The 17,201-nt window shown below is 40.5% G+C and overlaps 1 protein-coding gene across 1 annotated transcript in view; it reads right to left on the bottom strand.

Annotated features, from left to right (window-relative positions):
- Positions 1-283: 283 nt before the first annotated feature.
- CCDC88C (coiled-coil domain containing 88C) overlaps positions 284-17,201 on the bottom strand; it is a 223,535-nt gene continuing 206,617 nt past the window's right edge. The window contains exons 27-30 of the mRNA XM_051977393.1: positions 15,509-15,577; positions 11,406-11,474; positions 8,566-8,855; positions 284-2,900 (exon numbers count right to left, since the gene is read on the bottom strand). Coding sequence (XP_051833353.1) covers positions 1,872-2,900; positions 8,566-8,855; positions 11,406-11,474; positions 15,509-15,577 — 1,457 coding nt within the window. The 3' untranslated portion in view covers positions 284-1,871. The remainder of the gene's footprint in view (positions 2,901-8,565; positions 8,856-11,405; positions 11,475-15,508; positions 15,578-17,201) is intronic.

Genomic DNA, 17,201 nt, shown 5'->3' with positions numbered 1-17,201 from the left:
ATTTAAAAATATTAATAAAAATAAGATTAAGAAATAATTCAATTTATCCACTTTTTCAAGAATGCCTCTATTGTATAAAGAAAAGTATAATTATATTTTCCGGTGCTCTTTAGCACATTTAAAATGCCTGACTGTCAACAAGGGTCTCAGGAAAGCAAGCATTAATAGCACCTGTAGCCAGACTGTTAATGAAAACAGCTTAATAATTAAGCAGTAAAGACAGAAAACTGCTGGCAACTCTTTCTAAAGAAATATTCTGTTATACAAAAATAAGAGCCCAGCATTTTTTTTTCTCCAGCAGTTTTATTAAAATCCTGTCCTTGCGTGGTTTAATACAAGTTACCAGGAGCAACTCCTAAAGTGATCTTATAAACATTTTACAATTTCCTTGTATTCCTCTCACTAGATCATCAGCAAATCACCAAAAGAAACATCTTTAGGGAGGAAAAAAATAAATCAACAGGTTTTCATATATTACAGGAAAAGCACCTTTATAAACAACTTTGAGACAGAATGAATGACACGAATCTGACTGGATACATAAAAGCAGTCAAGGAGATTCCTGACAGAAAAGAAAAATATCCACCGGAACATAAATAGATTCCCTCTTCCCCAAAATGTGTGTGTGTTTATAGCTCATATATATAATATATTAGAAGAAATTTGATTTCTACTCTGGAAAATTATTCAGAGAGAGAAATAGTCATCCCCTATAAGGGGGGGAGGGGGCGGAAGCCCCTAAGCCTTTTTTCATTTACATGTTATTTACAAATGCTGGGCCTGGGAGATATAGCCCCTCTCACTTTCCAGGGCCATTTTTCATTAAGACCCAGCACATATTAGCTCCAGTGTTTGTAGAAAAATTAAAGAAAAGGTAACCCAGCTCTGGTCTTGGGTACTGAGAGCAGAAGCACAGGCTACATGGTTTGAATTGGCAGGTAATCATTTGGCCCTAACCAACTCTATTTATCACCAGTGTTAAAAGAAATTAAGAATTCTTGGATTAAGATCTACGCGATACTTGGGACTTGTAAAATCTAGGTGTCTTGGAGGCTTCATTTTTTAAAAAAATAAATTCAGTTCTGGGACATTTTCCCCATGATATCTGGGTTGGTAACATAAAGCTTCTCAGTTGTCTCTTGAGATTGACCTGGGCCTAATACAAACCCTGTTCCAATTCTCAAATTCTACTCAAGCCCTCCGATACCTTGTTTTTCAAGCATTCTCTCCAGGAGGGGACTGCAAGCTTGGGCAGATCCAGATTGCTCTGAGTATAGGACTTAGTGACAGAATATATGTCTGTTATCTGCAGGTCACACTGGCTAAATTTGTATAGTTATCACCAGAAAATTGGCCACCAAAAGATACATTTTTGGGGGGAGGGGGAGAGAGAAACAGTAAGTCAAAAAGACTATTATTAACGTGTGGAGAGATCATGTCTATGAAGTACTCATACTGATGAGACCTTGAGCCTACTTCAAATCACCTTTCAATTTTATGTCTGTTCTTAGACTGGTTCCAAAAGTACAAAAATCAAATTAAGTGTCTTAGTAGGGATTTATGATAGCGTCTGGAACAGAGGGAAGAGAAGTTTTAACATTTAATTCTAAATATTGACCATGCTAAAGTGTACTTCATTCAGGAGAAATAAATACTGGAAGCAGCAAATAAAACGGGACATGTTACAAATTTTGGGGTGGAACGCTCTGTAAGACTTGGCACAGTATTTCAAGGATAAAAAAAAAAACTCCTCAGAATCCCTTCCCTTTTTCTAAAACTGCCCCTTTCTTCCCTGCACCACAGGCAAAAAACAAACCCCAAGAAGGTGAACCAGCCTACTCCAATACCAAAGCGCCCTTAGAACGGACGGGTCACACACAGCCATACTCGTACCACACAGTCTGCTGGTCCCCGCCAGGCTCGGGAGACCCAGGGGCACTTTTGGAGCCCCCTCCTCTGCCAAAGTCATCCAGCCCCAGAGAGGGAGCCAACTCGGGAGCTTTAGTCTGGCTCTTGGCCGTGAATCCATCATTCTGGCCTGGCCGAGAGGCCCCGTCCCCCTCGGGAAGCACCATGCGGACGGGGGCAATGGCGGCCACTTCCCCAGAGTGCGGGGGGGCCTTGGGTTTGGTCCTGGCCACCGAGACGGGTATGGAGGAGAAAGGCTGTCCGAGTCCGGGACTGAGACCTTCTTGCTGCTGGGAAGTGCCCGGCCCGCTGCCACTCGTGGAAATGGCGGGAGACGCGGAGGCCTGCTGATGGGGAAGCAGTCTCTCCTCCTTTGGGGGAGCCAAGGAGAAGCGCCTCGAATCAAACTGCCGGGCGCGGGGGCTGGGGCCCTGAGAAGAGCCCCCGATCTTTGCCGACTGGGGCCTCTCCCTGGACAGGGAGTGCAGGCCGGAGGAGGCTGCAGGGGGTCGGAGGGTCTGGCTAACTGGCTCCTTTCCTCCGTGGGCATCCCCCCCCAGCTTCTGGGGAGGGTCTTGTTTGTATCCGTCTGGCCCACTGGCCCGAAGAAGGTCTGCTGATGCCAGGCTGAAGGCCCTGCTTAATGAAGCACTCCTCCCGGCTGGGGTGCTCGAGGGAGGCGGAAGCGGGGCCTGTTTGGGCCTGCCCAGCGGCAGGCTCTGGGGGGGTGGGGCCAGCCTCAGGGGGCCGGGAGTGCCGGCGGGGGGCTCGGGCTCGCTCTGTCTGAAGTTGGGCTTGACGTACTGTCCTGGTTTCAGCAGCTTTCCCTCTGCTGTGTGGACCGGCATTTTGATGGTAGGGGCCACAAAGTTGGTGGGCATTTTTGTTCCCTCTTTCCTGACCGGGGGGCCCAGGGGGTTTCCAATGGCAGGAGGATCGTTGGCCTTTCTAAAGTAGTCATTCAGCAGGTCGTCCCGGCCCGTGGGAGCATCCTGGAAAAGCAGGGAGGAAAAATTCAAGTCAGCGAGAACACAAAGGGACACGTCTGAAAATCCATTTTCTGTCCTAGGGTGTCAGGTGGAATTGCACGCAGTACATGGCAGGAGGCACACAAATGGGCCAAAGTGGACTGGAGTGAGCTGCCCCTGCTGTTCCGTGTGGGAAACCCTCCACTGATTAGCTGCAGTAAGGGAATGGAGGGGATAACCTATAGAATCAGACTCTATAATAGATTAAAGAACCAAAGAATGTTAGAGACAGAAAGAGCCCTGCCAAAAATTGCCTTGTTTTATAGAGGAGAAAATTAAAAAGGAAAATCTCTTGCCCAAGGTCACACAGCTATTTAGTAGTAGAAGAGCCAGGACTGAAACGTAAACAAGTTCTCTTCTATTCAACAAGTCAAAAATTAGAAAACCAATTGATCTGAATCCTATTGCCTTTTGTTTTCACCTTGAAGATGTGAATATCAGAATTAACTGGAGTTGGCAAAAGGGATAGATAACCCATAAATTGGCTAATGAAGATTGATAGTGCTCACCATCCTAAGATCTTCCTTTCAAATATCTCAGTAAGCAACTACTCTGCATCGGGAAGCAGGAGAAGAAATGGAGAAAGGGGAGAATAAAAATAGGAGAAGAAGAAAGAGGAAGAAGGAAAAGAGAAGAAAAAGGAAGATGGAGGAAAGGGAAAGAAGATAGGAAAAATGACAGATTAATTAGAGAAATGCAAATTAAAACAACTCTGAGATATCACTTCATACTTGTCAGATTGGCTAAGATGACAGGAAAAGATAATGAAAAATGTTGGAGGGGATGCGGGAAAACTGGACACTAATTCATTGTTGGTGGAACTGTGAACAGATCCAGTCATTCTAAGGAGCAATTTGGAACTATGCTCAAAGGGTTATAAAACTGCATACCCTTTGACCCAATGGTGCCATTACTGGAAATCATAAAGGAGGGGAAAGATGTTTTTGTGGTAACAAAGAATTGGAAAATGAGTAGATGCCCATCAATTGGCTGAACAAGCTGTGGTACATGAAGATAATGGAATATTATTGTTTTATAAAAAATAATGAACAAACTAATTATAAAATGGCTTGGAAAGAATTACACGAACTGATGCTGAGCGAAACAAGCAGAACCAGGAAAACAATGTACACACTAACAGCAAGAATGTGTGATGATCAACTATAAAAGGCTTGGTTCTTCTCACTAGTTCAGTGATCCAAAGCAATCCCAATGAACTTTGGACAGAAACACATGGTATGTTCACTTCTTTTTTCTGTCTCTTAATCTCTCCCATGGTTCTTCCCTTTTGCTCTGATTTTTCTCTGTCAACATGATTCATAAGCAGTGTATATTAAAAATAAATAAACTTACAAAAATAAAAAGAAAAGGAAAAATATCAGAATAAGAAAGCTGGAGAATCTAGAAGAAATAATCAATGGGATGCATGTGAAAACGATTTACACTGAGACATCCTGATTAATAGTCTAATGATTGCCAGTTTCTTAATCACTCAAGCAGCAGCAACCAGGGATTCCCACTACCTGAGCTGAGGAACCAGTTCAGTCCAAACCAGAGAACTAATCATAATCAGTGCCTTTTCTCCCTATGTGAAGCCTTTACCATTAACTTGGTGGCAAAGGAAGAAAACATAACTCAATATTTGATCACATTGTGTAGCATCTCTGCAGGAGCTTATCAAAGCCATCACAGTAGCAAGTCTTTGGGGTTGTTCAAGTGAGAAATTTGGCCCTGTTCTCTCCCACATTTCCCTTGAACCATCCCAATTCCTTTCCAAAGTCATGACAATAAAATGAAGGCATGCAGATTGTGAGAGTGAGACTTCAATAGGTGATGCTGTAGGGCTTAGCAAACAGCAAATTATTAGTGAACTGAGTGTCCAGTGCTCCTCTTAAAGGGAAGCTTAATCCAGCTTTTATCAACATTTTTGTACTAAAGGTGATGAAGCTGTACCAATCAATAAACATTTATTAAGTATCTACTATGTGTCAGGCACTAGATACACAAATGCAAAGGAGGAAATCATTCCTACTTGCAAGGAATCTCCAATGAGCTGAACTAGACTGGGCTATAGTTGCTAGGCTTAGTAAAACCTGAGATTCACATGAATCATAGGATTCTGGGGCTGGTAGGGCCATAAGAGATTAAGTCTAAAACTCTTTGTTTTACAGAGAAAATATGAGATGATATGACTTGTCAAAAGTCCCAAAGAGAAAAGGCAGAGTTTGGCCTCCTGACTTCAAGGCCAACACCAAGTATGTTGTACGAACCTAATTTTAAAAATCTCTCAAAAAATCTCATTATTCTCCACTCTGGCTGCCCACATTGACCAGAGTCCCACATTAGGTCACAGTCATCCCACACTCTCCATATCCAAGCAGTGAAAGCACAAGTGATTTGGTTATTGCTCTGAGGAGTTGTGAGCATTAACACAAATCCAGAGTCAGCTGCCCATGAGCCTGCTTGAGACAGGGTGAGTCAGGGGCCCTGAGCACTGGAATAGTACCCTTGAGAGATACAGGGCAGCTGTTCTCCAACCAGCTCTGCCCACTCCGAGCCTCAGCATCGCTTGATGAATCAAGGCCCAAGACCCAAGACCTGAGACTCCAGGGTAAAGTGAGTCAGCTTCTAACAGAAACTGCTGCAATGAAATCATCTATCGCAGCTAAAAGAGAATAAGCAATGGATCAGAGAATGGGAATGGGATTGAAGACAGACAGTGATCTTGGAAACAAATTTAAATATGTGGAAATGCAAGATGTCCAGCATAGAGATGATATAATTTTAGGATTATGGCAAACTTTAATACCAATCTGGATGTTGCTCCCAGTCACTTAGATGATTTCTACTTCCCTTTGTATCACTGGGAAGAACAGGCATTCCAAAAAGAATGTAAGCTTTCTGAGCACAGACTTAGGAAGGGAAGTCTCTGCAAAGTGAGGCAATACACAGGACCAGAGAGGAGATGCATACTCTTGTCCCATACCAGTGTTTGGGGTCAGGGACTGGTTCATAATTCTAGCTCTGGGTGCCTATCAGGGCACAGTCATGTGTCTCAAGTAGGAAGGAGCCCTAGAGACTTCACAAGCCTGGCTGAAGGCCTTGCTTAGTGAAGCTGAGACATTTAAGGAACATGTTATGTTCTTGGGATGCAAAGGCAAAAGCACATCGAGAAGTTTACATTCTAACACAAAAATAACCTTCTATACAGAAAACATATACAATATAAAGTGAAGGCAAACTTAGAGGAGAGGCAGTAGCAATGAGGAGGTTTAGGACTTGAATTGACTCTTTCAAAAAGTCAGAGAAAACAGCAGACAAGGAAGGAAGATATTCCTGGTGGAGGAGTTGGTGAAAAGGCATAGAGACAGGAAATGGGAGTTATCTCATAAAAGGCATAGAAAGGCCAGCTGTTGGATGTAATGGGCTGAGGCTCGAGTCGATGCACTGAGGTCCCAAGCACGTGAGGCTAAATAGTAATTGGACCATACTCTATTAATATATAAGCTTGGAGAAAGAATGGCCCCCGCCCACTCTTTGTGCATGTCCTGATGTGTTGTATAGGAAAGGACAATTTTGGTGGATGGAGGCAGGGGGGTGGGGAGGGAAGCAGAGAGACTGCTGGCTGGCTTCTTGACACAACTGCTCACATTGCTATTATGACCCCCCCCTTCACCTCCGATTCCCCTTCACTTTCGATCCTTCTTTACCTCTACTAAGAATAAAGATCGATAATTTTCCCCTAACCTGAATTCCTGACTCCGGCTGATTTTAAAGATGCAGTCATCACAGTTGGATCACTAGCTTATGGTGTAATAAGGCAGTTAAGGAAAGGCAAGAAAAGGCCAGGTTGCAAAGGGCTTCTAGTTTATATTTGATCCTAAAGATAAGAGGGAGTCAATAGAGTTTCCTGAGCTTTAGGAAAAATCACTTTTGCAGCTGAAAGGAGAATGAAAGGGGGTGGGGGGAGAAAGAAACTCAACTAGAGACATTCACCAGAAGACCACTGCAACCGTCTGGGGATAAGGCATTAAGGCCGATTCCAGGGTGGCAGCTACATGTATGGAGAGAAAAGGAGCACAGAAGAGCCATTGTAAAGGGAGAAATGAAAATTCTGGCAACAGACTGGCTAGGTGGGTAAGTGTGAGAAGAGCTGATTTCAAGGCTGTGAATCTCAATGATAGATGTCCTTGACAGTAACAGGGAAGCGGAGAAAGGATGAAATTAGAACAGAATAAAACAATATTATCTTCTTCATATGCTTCTAAATGATGCACCCTAAGATTACCTTCCTTAAACTTCTGTTTTGGACGTGTTGAATCTGCGATGCCATCAGCACCCCAAACTCAAAGGCTCAAGTTACAACTGATCCCCCATGTTCCACCCCTAGATCTATTCCTGTCTATTAACAACACCATTATCTGAAACCCTGAAACCTCCTTCCCCAATCAGACCCCAAGTCTTGATAATTCAAGCTCCACACAACTCCCAAATCTGCCCCTTTCTCTTTATTTTTAGTTCCACTAAGCGCCTTCATTGCTGTCCCCACCCGGACCATGGACTACTCCACCAGTCTCCTGCCTATCAGGGGCTTCCAACTTCTCCCCATAACAAATCATCTTGTACACTGATGAGAAAATACTTCTTTATATTGCATAGAGCTCTAGTCAGCCATGATGACATTCACTACTCTAAATTCTCTAGGGATTTCCTTTGTATGATGTTTGATGCTTTACAATCTAGTTTTTTGGACCTCTTATTACTGTCTTCTGCATTCTCTTCTTCAGCTCAACTGAGCTTCTCTCTGCTCTGCTTTATCACGTAGTTTCTTATTTCTGGAATTCTGCTTATAATTCCATATTCTTGCTTCTCCACCTTTTCCATTCCCACCCATTCTTTAAATTCCAACCTGAATACTATGTATTCCAAGAAGCCTTTGCTGAGCCATTGTAATCAGCAATAACTTTAGACTGTTTTAAAAAAAAAATTGTTTCGCAATTCTTACATGCATTCACCATGTAATAATATATTACTCATCTTTCTTCCCCCAAGCAACTATTAAATAAGCTCTGCAAGTGAGGACCACACCTTCTCTAAAATTTGTATCTCCTCCAATGCCCAACTCAGTGTTCTTAATACATAATAAATGTGCTTAATACATGTCTGTTAAATGAATGCTTCACCAAACAGTCCATTCAAATACTGAACAACTCTAATTACTATAAAGTTCCTTACACTGAGTTGAAATTTGCCTTCCTACAATTTTCTACAACCACAGACTCAAGTTTGGATGCTCAAAGAACTGAACAATACAGTCCCTTTTCTGCTGGACAATCCCTGAAATATTAACTTTTCTCTCGCAAGTCTTCTCTTCTTCTACTTAAACATACTGATTTGTCATAATTGAGCAAGTGTGGTACCTAATATTGAATGCAATGCTCTTGGGATGATGAAATTAGAACAGAATAAAACAATATTATCTTCTTCATATGCTTCTAAATGATGCACCCTAAGATTACCTTCCTTAAATTTTCCCCCAATGTTATCATGCTGTGGAAGTGACTGTTACAAGCACAAGTATAAGTATGTCCCACCAAAGCTGTGTATTCACTAGCAATGCCTAACTTACTTGGGAGGGGGATCCCCTGTTGCTCTCTTCCAAAAACTCTTCCAGAGTCACCATCTCGCTGCCTGGAGAGGCAGAGCTTTGTCTGCTGGCGTGAGGCTGGCCGGGAGTGTTCTTCTGGAAAGCCTCCTGGGGGACTGACCCACTCCTGGGGGGAGGATGTTCTGGTCTGCTCATGGACAGTGCTGAGCGGCTCAAGGCAACATCTCGAGGCAAAGTGGCCACATCCCTGCTGGGGACCAGATCCTCACTCCCAAAGCTCTCAGATCTGCCATGGATACGGTCAGAAGAACCTAAATTGGGGTGGAAGCCAGATAGCCCATCAGTCTTTATTGTGATTTACTATGTGCTAGATGAGATCTGGGAAAACAAAAAAGGGCAAAAACAGCCCCTGTCTTCAAGGAGCTCACATTTCAACAGGAGGAAAGGTATGGAGGAAAAACCACATTGCAGATATATTTTCCTGTTTTCAACGGACAATTTTATTTTATAAGTTAATTTTGAACAGATATTAAAAGGAAAAAAGTATCAGTGATTTTAATGCTAAAATCTAGAGATTTTAAAAGATTTTATAAACGGGATTTTAAAGGAAATTTTGAAACTTTCAGAAGAATTTGAAACTTTCACTAGAAATTTTTTTAAAAAGCAAATCTAAAGTAAACCTTTAGTAAATTTTTCCTTCTGTGCTTCACTATGATGTGGAGGTCAAGTTTGGGCTTCTGGGAGTACTGGTAGGTGTGAGGAAGCAGTAAAGACCCTGAGATAGACCAGTCAATAACAGACTGGCTGTTGACTGAAGAAGGGTGATCGCCTGCTGATGATTTTTTTTAAGTCACAGAGATTTATGAGATTCTCTTTTAAGATATAAAAGAGGATTCATACCAGAGATTGTAGATTTTCTAAGTATTAGAATAAAATGCAGTTGAAAAATTGCCTAAAAAGTTTAATGGTCTATACAAATATGTACACATGTATGTGTGCATGCACGTGTGCTTAAAATCTACCACACTGATACTGGAGTTTTCTATCCTAGATCTGATTACATAATAGTAATGTGGAAATAAGAAGACCTGGGTTCAAATTCCATCCTAGACACTTACTAACTGTATGACCCTGGGCAAGTCTATTTTAACAAACTGTCTCTCAGTCTCCTCATCTGTAAAATGAAGGGAATGAACTCACTAGTCTATAAAGTTCCTTCTAGTTATAATAGTAGTAGCAATAATGAATTTTTAATTTAGTATTTTAAGATTTTACAAAATGCTTTATAAAAATCTCATTTGATTCTCACAACAACCTTGAGAGGCAGATGCTATCATTATCTCTATTTTACAGGTGAAGAAACTAACACAGAAATAGGGTGACTTGCTCAGGATCACAGAGATAGTAAATGTCTATGGTAAGATCTGAATTCAGGTTTTCCTGATCCAGACCTAGTATTCCATTCCCTGTAATACCTGTAAATTTATGTTCCTATGATTTCAATTATAGATCTTTTGGATACTTTTCTTCTTGGTGGCTCTCCCCCCTCCTTATGAGTTAATCACTTCATAGTTCATTAACCTGCCCTCAGGAAAGGAAACAAAACACTTGTAAACTTAATTCATCTCATTTTTCCTCAGGACAGCTTTTAGGTAAATATAATAGACTAATTTGAATTTGAAGGTCATCAGTGAAATCTTTGGTTCTTATTAAAACAAACAATTTAGCAGATAAGATAAAAGCTAACCTCATAAAACAGTAATAGATAATTATCTCTCATTTAAAAAGATCCCCTATGGAGTTTCTTTAATAAAGCTCATTTAGTGCATGTAAAAATTGATTTTTATTTACAAAAAGTTTTATTTCAAAACAGCTCTTTTTTGGAATATACCTATCTAGTCAAGCAAGAGAACAGCAATACTTTTTGGTGGCTCTTCTTAATTCACTATTTAATCACTATTTTCCTTTTAGAAGTGATTTTATTTTATTTTTTATTTTATTTTAGTTATTTAGTTTATTTTAAGACACTCTTGTTTTCCAAGGTAACAGAAACTCTGCCAAGATTGGCTTAATTCATGAATTCAACTTCTATACGATTATTTAGCATGCCATTATTTCATAAAATTTTAATGTTAAGTATTTTAACACTAAATATAATTTTATATTTAATTAAATAACATATGCTTAAAAGTTCTCTCCAATATCTAACACATTTATTAAATATATAGCATATAATTACATATTGTTAATATCATATATTAATATCATATACAATTATATTTACTAATTAAGTCATATAACTATATATCAAACCAACCTATCACAGATCTAAGAAGACATGAAATAAGTAATTATTAAGTGTCTAACATATGTCAGACACTGTGATAAACATCTGACCTTCACCCTGAGAGGTATATGTAAGATTATTAAGCCCATTTTACAGATGAAGAAACTGAGATAAACAGCATCTAAGTGACTTGCCCAGGCTCACACAGCTAGTAATCATCTAAGTCTGGATTTGAATACAATTCTTCTAGGCTCAGCACTTTCATCAACTGCACCAGTCAGTATTCCACAGAACCATATAGTCTAATCCTCTCATTTTATAGATTAGGAAATTAAGGCCCAGTGAGAGTAAATAAGTAGCTCAAGTAGCAAGTGTCAGAGGTTAGAGTTTAAAATATGTTTTCTTGACTTTACAGCCAAGTACTCTTCTCATTGAATCAAGATGAGTTGTCTAAAATTGTACCTAAGACAAACACTCTGGAAGAAACTATGGTTTAAAAGTTGTAGCCAACTGCTCCTCTGTGCAGCCTTTTAGCCTGTTAAGAACCCACCAGGAACAGAACTACAGTGCTTACCTTTTAGGTTAAGAGGAGAGCTATTGCCTGATGCAGTCCTGCTGCTCTCTAGACTATGGGGCCGGGACACTGAAAAGGAACAGCAATATTTATTTCAGGAGTCCATGACCAGATGTAGTCCAGACAGAAAGACAATCAGTCTAATAAAATCATCCATCACTTTTACTCTGTTTTTGGAAATGCTATGGTTAGGAGAAGAACTTCAGCATTTTTTGAGATACAGTTGTTAAATCTTTACTCCACAGAAGAGACAAATTGTAAAAGATGGGTATTACACTTCAACTGGTGGTGTCAGGGAGGAAAGGTGTGAAGAGGGGAGGGAAAGCCCAACCTATTTACCTGAGAAGAGCTCAGGATCACAAGCATCTTGACAAACACCTAGAAAGGCAGCCCCAAGCTGAGTGAGAAAAGGAGGAAAGAAACACACACATATATATGTATAAATGTGTGTATTTTACATGTATGTATCCACACCTATCTTATCTAGTGAGGAGAAGGGAAGAAGGAAAACAGAGGGAAAGAGGTAAGGAGAAGGAGACACAGAGAGAGCAGCCTGAGTACATACAGGGTCTTGAGGAGATCAGCAAGAATGTGTGAACTGTAACTGTCCTTTTTAGGCTCATAAGGATTCCTTGGTTTGGCCAAATTGGCAGTGCTGCTGCTCCTAACACAGGCCACCCTGCTTCCTGACCCCATGTTTTTGTACTGGCTGTTCCCACTTTCTCCCACTCTGCCTGGTAAAATCCTTCAGAGCTCAGCACAAATCAGATGTCTGGAATGCTCCTCTTCCCCCTCACTTTGCCTGCTAGAATCTCTCAGAGCTTAGCTCAAAGGAAACGTCCTACATCATGCCTTTCTTAATATCCGTCCCCTAGTTACTGAAGCCTATCCAAATTACCTTGCGTTTGTTTTGCATATATTTCTGTTAAATCCATCGAGCACTCATTAAGCACCTACAGCAATACTTGATGCCTTTGCCACCTCCAATTAGCACCGGAGCCCCCTGAGAGCAGGGAATGTCAATTTCCCACTGCATTTCCTTAGTTCAATGACCGATACATCCCAAGTGCTACAAAGTAAGAACTTGATGAAAGCTTTCCCATTCCTCCTGCCACACTTTACAACAGTACTGAGGGTAAACCCTTGTTCTTCTTAAAGAAGCTGGAGAATGATTGGCAGCTCTAATAGCAACCTTAGACAAGTAACTGCGCCTTTCCCCAATGTTACAACTGTGCTACAATCCAATTGGGACTCCTTCCTCTCTCCCTGAAGCAGCCCCCAGTCCCATTTCACACTATTCCTCCAGTCTGAATACCAGTGTTTGAGAGCCTGGCCCAGAGGGTCACTTCTTCAAAGAAACCTTCCCGATTCTCCCCAGTTAGTAATGAGCATTCCTTCCTTGGACTTCACAGGATACTTTGCTCATACCCCAGACTCTGTTGGTAAAAAATTTAACACCCCCTCTCCCCAACCCTGCCTCCCTTTTTTCTTTAGCCTCTCCCTCTCTTTCCCTTCTTTCTCCCTCTCTTATCTCTCTTTCCCTTTTTCTTCCCTTTCCCTTTTCCCTTCCCCTTCTCTCCTCTCCTTTTTCCCCCTCTCTCTTCCTCTTCTTTCCTCTCTCCTTCCTTCCCTCTCTCTCCCTCCTTCTCTCTTCCCTTTCCCCCTCTTTCCTTTTCTTCCTTCTTTTTTCTCTTTCTCTCTCTTTATCCCTCCCACATACTCCCCCCTAAATTTCAATTATTGATATTTTCACTATCACTTTTCTAAGTCTAGACAATCAAAGAGCAATGAATCAAGCCTTGGATAGAGGGGTTGCTGATTTCTGAGGTGTAAATGCTCATGTTGACAAAACCATTGGTGCGCACAAGCTGGCTCCAACACATCCCTAAATGCACTTGTCTTGTAAGTCATTTACATATAAGTCACATCCCTTTGACTGCATTGCTAGCTCAATAGTCCCCTCAATTGGGGACAATGTCTTCCTTAAATTCTGTATTTCTTCTGGCACCCAGCTCCATACTTGGAGGTATCCTTAACAGAAATCAATAGGACAAAGTGCAATTTATAATTATTATTTCTTCAGCCTGTTTGTTTCATTTGCTTCTGACTTATACTTGATTAAAGAGGACAGCCCATTGTTCAACCTGACAAGTACAGAAAACTGCCTGTCTGGCTCTTACAGATGTTTCTATGAATACTTCAGATTAGCAAAGGATGGAATAAGACAAGATCTTTTACAAAGAAATTGCTATCAGAAATTAATTCTAATAACATCATTAATAAAAACAAAAATAACGTTAAGAAGCAACATGATATAACACTTAGAAAGGCTGCCCCAAAGCTGAGAGGGAAAGAGGAGGAAGGACATACATACATACATACATACATACATGTATAGATATATGTGAATTTTAGATGTATACATCCACACATATCTTATCTAGTGAGGAAAAGGGAAGAAGAGAAGGAAAACAGAGGGAAAGAGGTAAGGAGAAGGAGACAGTGAGAGAGACAGACAAAGAGACAGAGACAAAGAGAAAGAGAGACAGAGAGAGAGAGAAGGGGGGAGAGACACACACACACAGAGACAGAGAGAGAGAGAGATACAGAGAGAGAGGGAGGAGAGAAAGAGGGGCAGAGAGAGAGAGAGAGAGAGAGAGAGAGAGAGAGAGAGAGAGAGAGAGAGAGAGAGAAAGACGGAGAGAGAGGGAGAGAGAAAAAAAAGAGAGAGAGATAGGGGGAAAGAGAGAGAGAGATAATGAGAACAAGTGAGTAAGCATGCTTTAAGGTCTACATATCAATTGAGAAAACAAGAATAGGAAAACTGAGGCTGGTTACCTTTCCCAAGTTCATATACTTAATTTTACTAAGCATCCCAAATTGGACACCATATTAGACACAACATCCAAAAAGAAATATTTTGGTTCTCATGAAAACCAGACAATAAAGATCTCATTCTTCCAGCAGAATGCAAGTTTCTTGAGGGAAGGGTTTTTTCTGGGGGGGGGGGGAATGGGTTGGTGTAGAGAAGACCTAAGAAACATCTGCCACTGAAAAAGCATGACTGTTAACCCAATGTGTATGGAAATTTACTCATGAATGTCAAAAAATTGTTCATAAGACTGTTGCAGAACTTCAAAACCAGCAGGAATCATTGGATTCCCTGACACATGATGAGACTATTGCAGGACTTCAAAACGTGCAGGAATCATTGGATTCCCCGATGTATGAAGTAATGGACAATAGATTGGTTTTGGACTATTTCTAGGACTTATGGACATGTATAGTTCCTCATGTTGATTCATGTTGTTTGTTACATCACTAATAGCCTGTGTTATATTACTATGTGCTTGTGTAATACCTCCCATGCTGATGGATTTAAGCATAGCTGTTTCAAGTGAGACCCTTCAGAAACCCGTTAACAAAATCTGGTTTGACTCCCCATTTCCCTCCTTTTTGGCGTTTTTCACCTCCTTTTCTGAGAAGTTAGGAAGGGCATGATCACTTCCTTTTTGGGGTTCTCATCTCCCTGAGAAGTCAGGGAGGGTGTGACCACCTATGTTCTAAAATAAAAGAAAGCGGGAGATGGAGAGAGCCACCAGAGGCTGATCAAGTCTTCTCTCTCAAAGTGTAGGAAGCAGGAGAGCCACCACGAGGGTCTTTATCTTCCAGTCTGTTGGAGTGCGAGAACTTGAGCTCCAGCCTCCAGTCCTCTGTCTTCTCTCTTTCTGGCTGTTTGTCCCCAATTTACATGCTCTATTATAATTACATCATTATAGTATACTGAATATAAACCAATCATTATATCACTAGGGAACCATTATTTGTTGTAAGAGTAAATCAATCATACTGAACTAGAGAACTCACATGCTAAACTAGATAACCATTGTCTTATCGATTCCACTGAGTTAACACCTTGTTGTAGGATTAAATTAATCATACTGAGCCTTAAGTATATTTCTCCAAAGTTCCTGCCCTTTACAGGGTGGGGTGGTGGTCTTCGGATTCCCATATAATAATGGCTTTATGAATGCTTATTTAATTGACTGCTTAGGGGGATATGTTCCTAAAATGAGACACTTTCCCAGCCAAATGACACTTACCATGCTGTCTGTGGTTGGTGAGCTCTAGATCTGGGGTTGGCTCACAAAGGTTATCATCAGAATTATAACCTATGTGAAAAAATACAAATTATCAGAATAATTCACATCCATTTACCTGATTCAAAGTTCCGCAAATTTAAAAATTTTGGGCAGGACTAGGAGAGAGGACAAGTAAAGACATTGAAAAGGGGAGCTAGTCAATGGCTTTCTGCATCAAAATCTCACCTCAGAAATCTTAGTTCGCTTATCTTAGTTTTTTTACCACTCATTTTTAAAAACCGTGAAATGATGCTCCCCATTGCCTAATGAATTAAATAGAAACTTTTGATTCCGGCCTTCAAGCCTCTAGCTTCTCACAATCTCCAATATGCCTTTCCAGTTTTATCTCTTACTATGACAGACAACACATATAAAACACTTTGTTCTAAAACAACATATTAGAACTCTCTTTCATATCTTCTTGCTCTATCTCCTATTGTCATGCTGCATTCTCTCAATTTTGTGCTACTGCCAATGTCTCCAATCAATATCTTTGGAATGGGTCCTCTTCTACTGAAATTTCTTTCTTCCTTCAATTCAGTGGGCCTATCTATCCTATCCCACCTGAAAGTGATCTTTTCCTCCTCAAATTCCCCACAGCACTTTACAAGGAAGGGAAATGGAGAAAGGGGCCGGGCCTAATGTCGGGGAAAACCTCAATTCAAATGTAGTGTGTGATTTTGGGCAAGTGACTTCATCTCTCTTTGTCTCAGTTTCTTCATCTGCAAAAACAGGGCAAGCATAGCACCTACCTCCCTGGGTAAATGTGAGGACCAAATGAGATAACAATTATAGAGCTCTGAGCAAGGTGTCTGGTACATAGTAAGCATTATCTAAACTATGTGAATTTCCTTGTCTTCAGCCTTTGATGAAAAAGCTTCTTGAATATATTTTTATTTTGCTATTTCCTAATTTACATATAAAATTTTTATACTCATTTAAAAAAATTGTCAGTTCCAAATTCTTCCACCCTCCATCTGTTTTTGTTTCTCCAGGAACTTGTAAACAGCAAGAGTTTAATACACGTTTGTTGAAGAAATGAGAGTTTTGTTCAGTGCCTTCTAACCCTCGCAGAATTTACTTCCCTCTCTGAAACAATATGGATACTTTAAGTACTCAGAAGAAAACTAGCCTAAGGATAAAATAAAAAGAGTTTAATATTTAAACCAGAGTCATGCTTTTCAGCATCAAAGCCAATTCCACCAAAAGGAGGTGACCCTGAAGGCAATTAATTAGTCTTTCTGTAGCCTGGACTTTTATTTATTTCCCTTGGAGTGGAGAGAGAGCAAAAGGAGCAAGGGAATTGGAAAAGGCTCACCAGAATTTTTAATTAACAAAAGTCTATCACCTTGGTCCACTTTTTTTTTCCTTCTCTGTTTTTGAAAGATTTTAAAATTATTTTTATTTTGCTAAATATTTCCCAATTATCCCTCCCCTACCCCTTGAGAAGATAAGCAATATATTACTGATTATAGATTAATCCACATTTCTTTTTTCCTGTTTTTTTTAAAACACAAAACTTTTTTTTTTTTGCTAAATATTGTCCAATTACATAAGAAATTTTTTAACATTCATTTTTAAACAACTGAGTTCCAAATCCTCTTCTTCCCTCTCACCCTTCCTCCACCTTTTGAGAAAACCAAGCAATGCATTA

This window comes from Antechinus flavipes, chromosome 2 (genome assembly GCF_016432865.1).
Source record: "Antechinus flavipes isolate AdamAnt ecotype Samford, QLD, Australia chromosome 2, AdamAnt_v2, whole genome shotgun sequence".
Lineage (NCBI taxonomy): Eukaryota > Metazoa > Chordata > Mammalia > Dasyuromorphia > Dasyuridae > Antechinus > Antechinus flavipes.
Note: the sequence above shows the minus strand (reverse complement) of the source record. Positions and strands in the feature narration are given on the sequence as shown.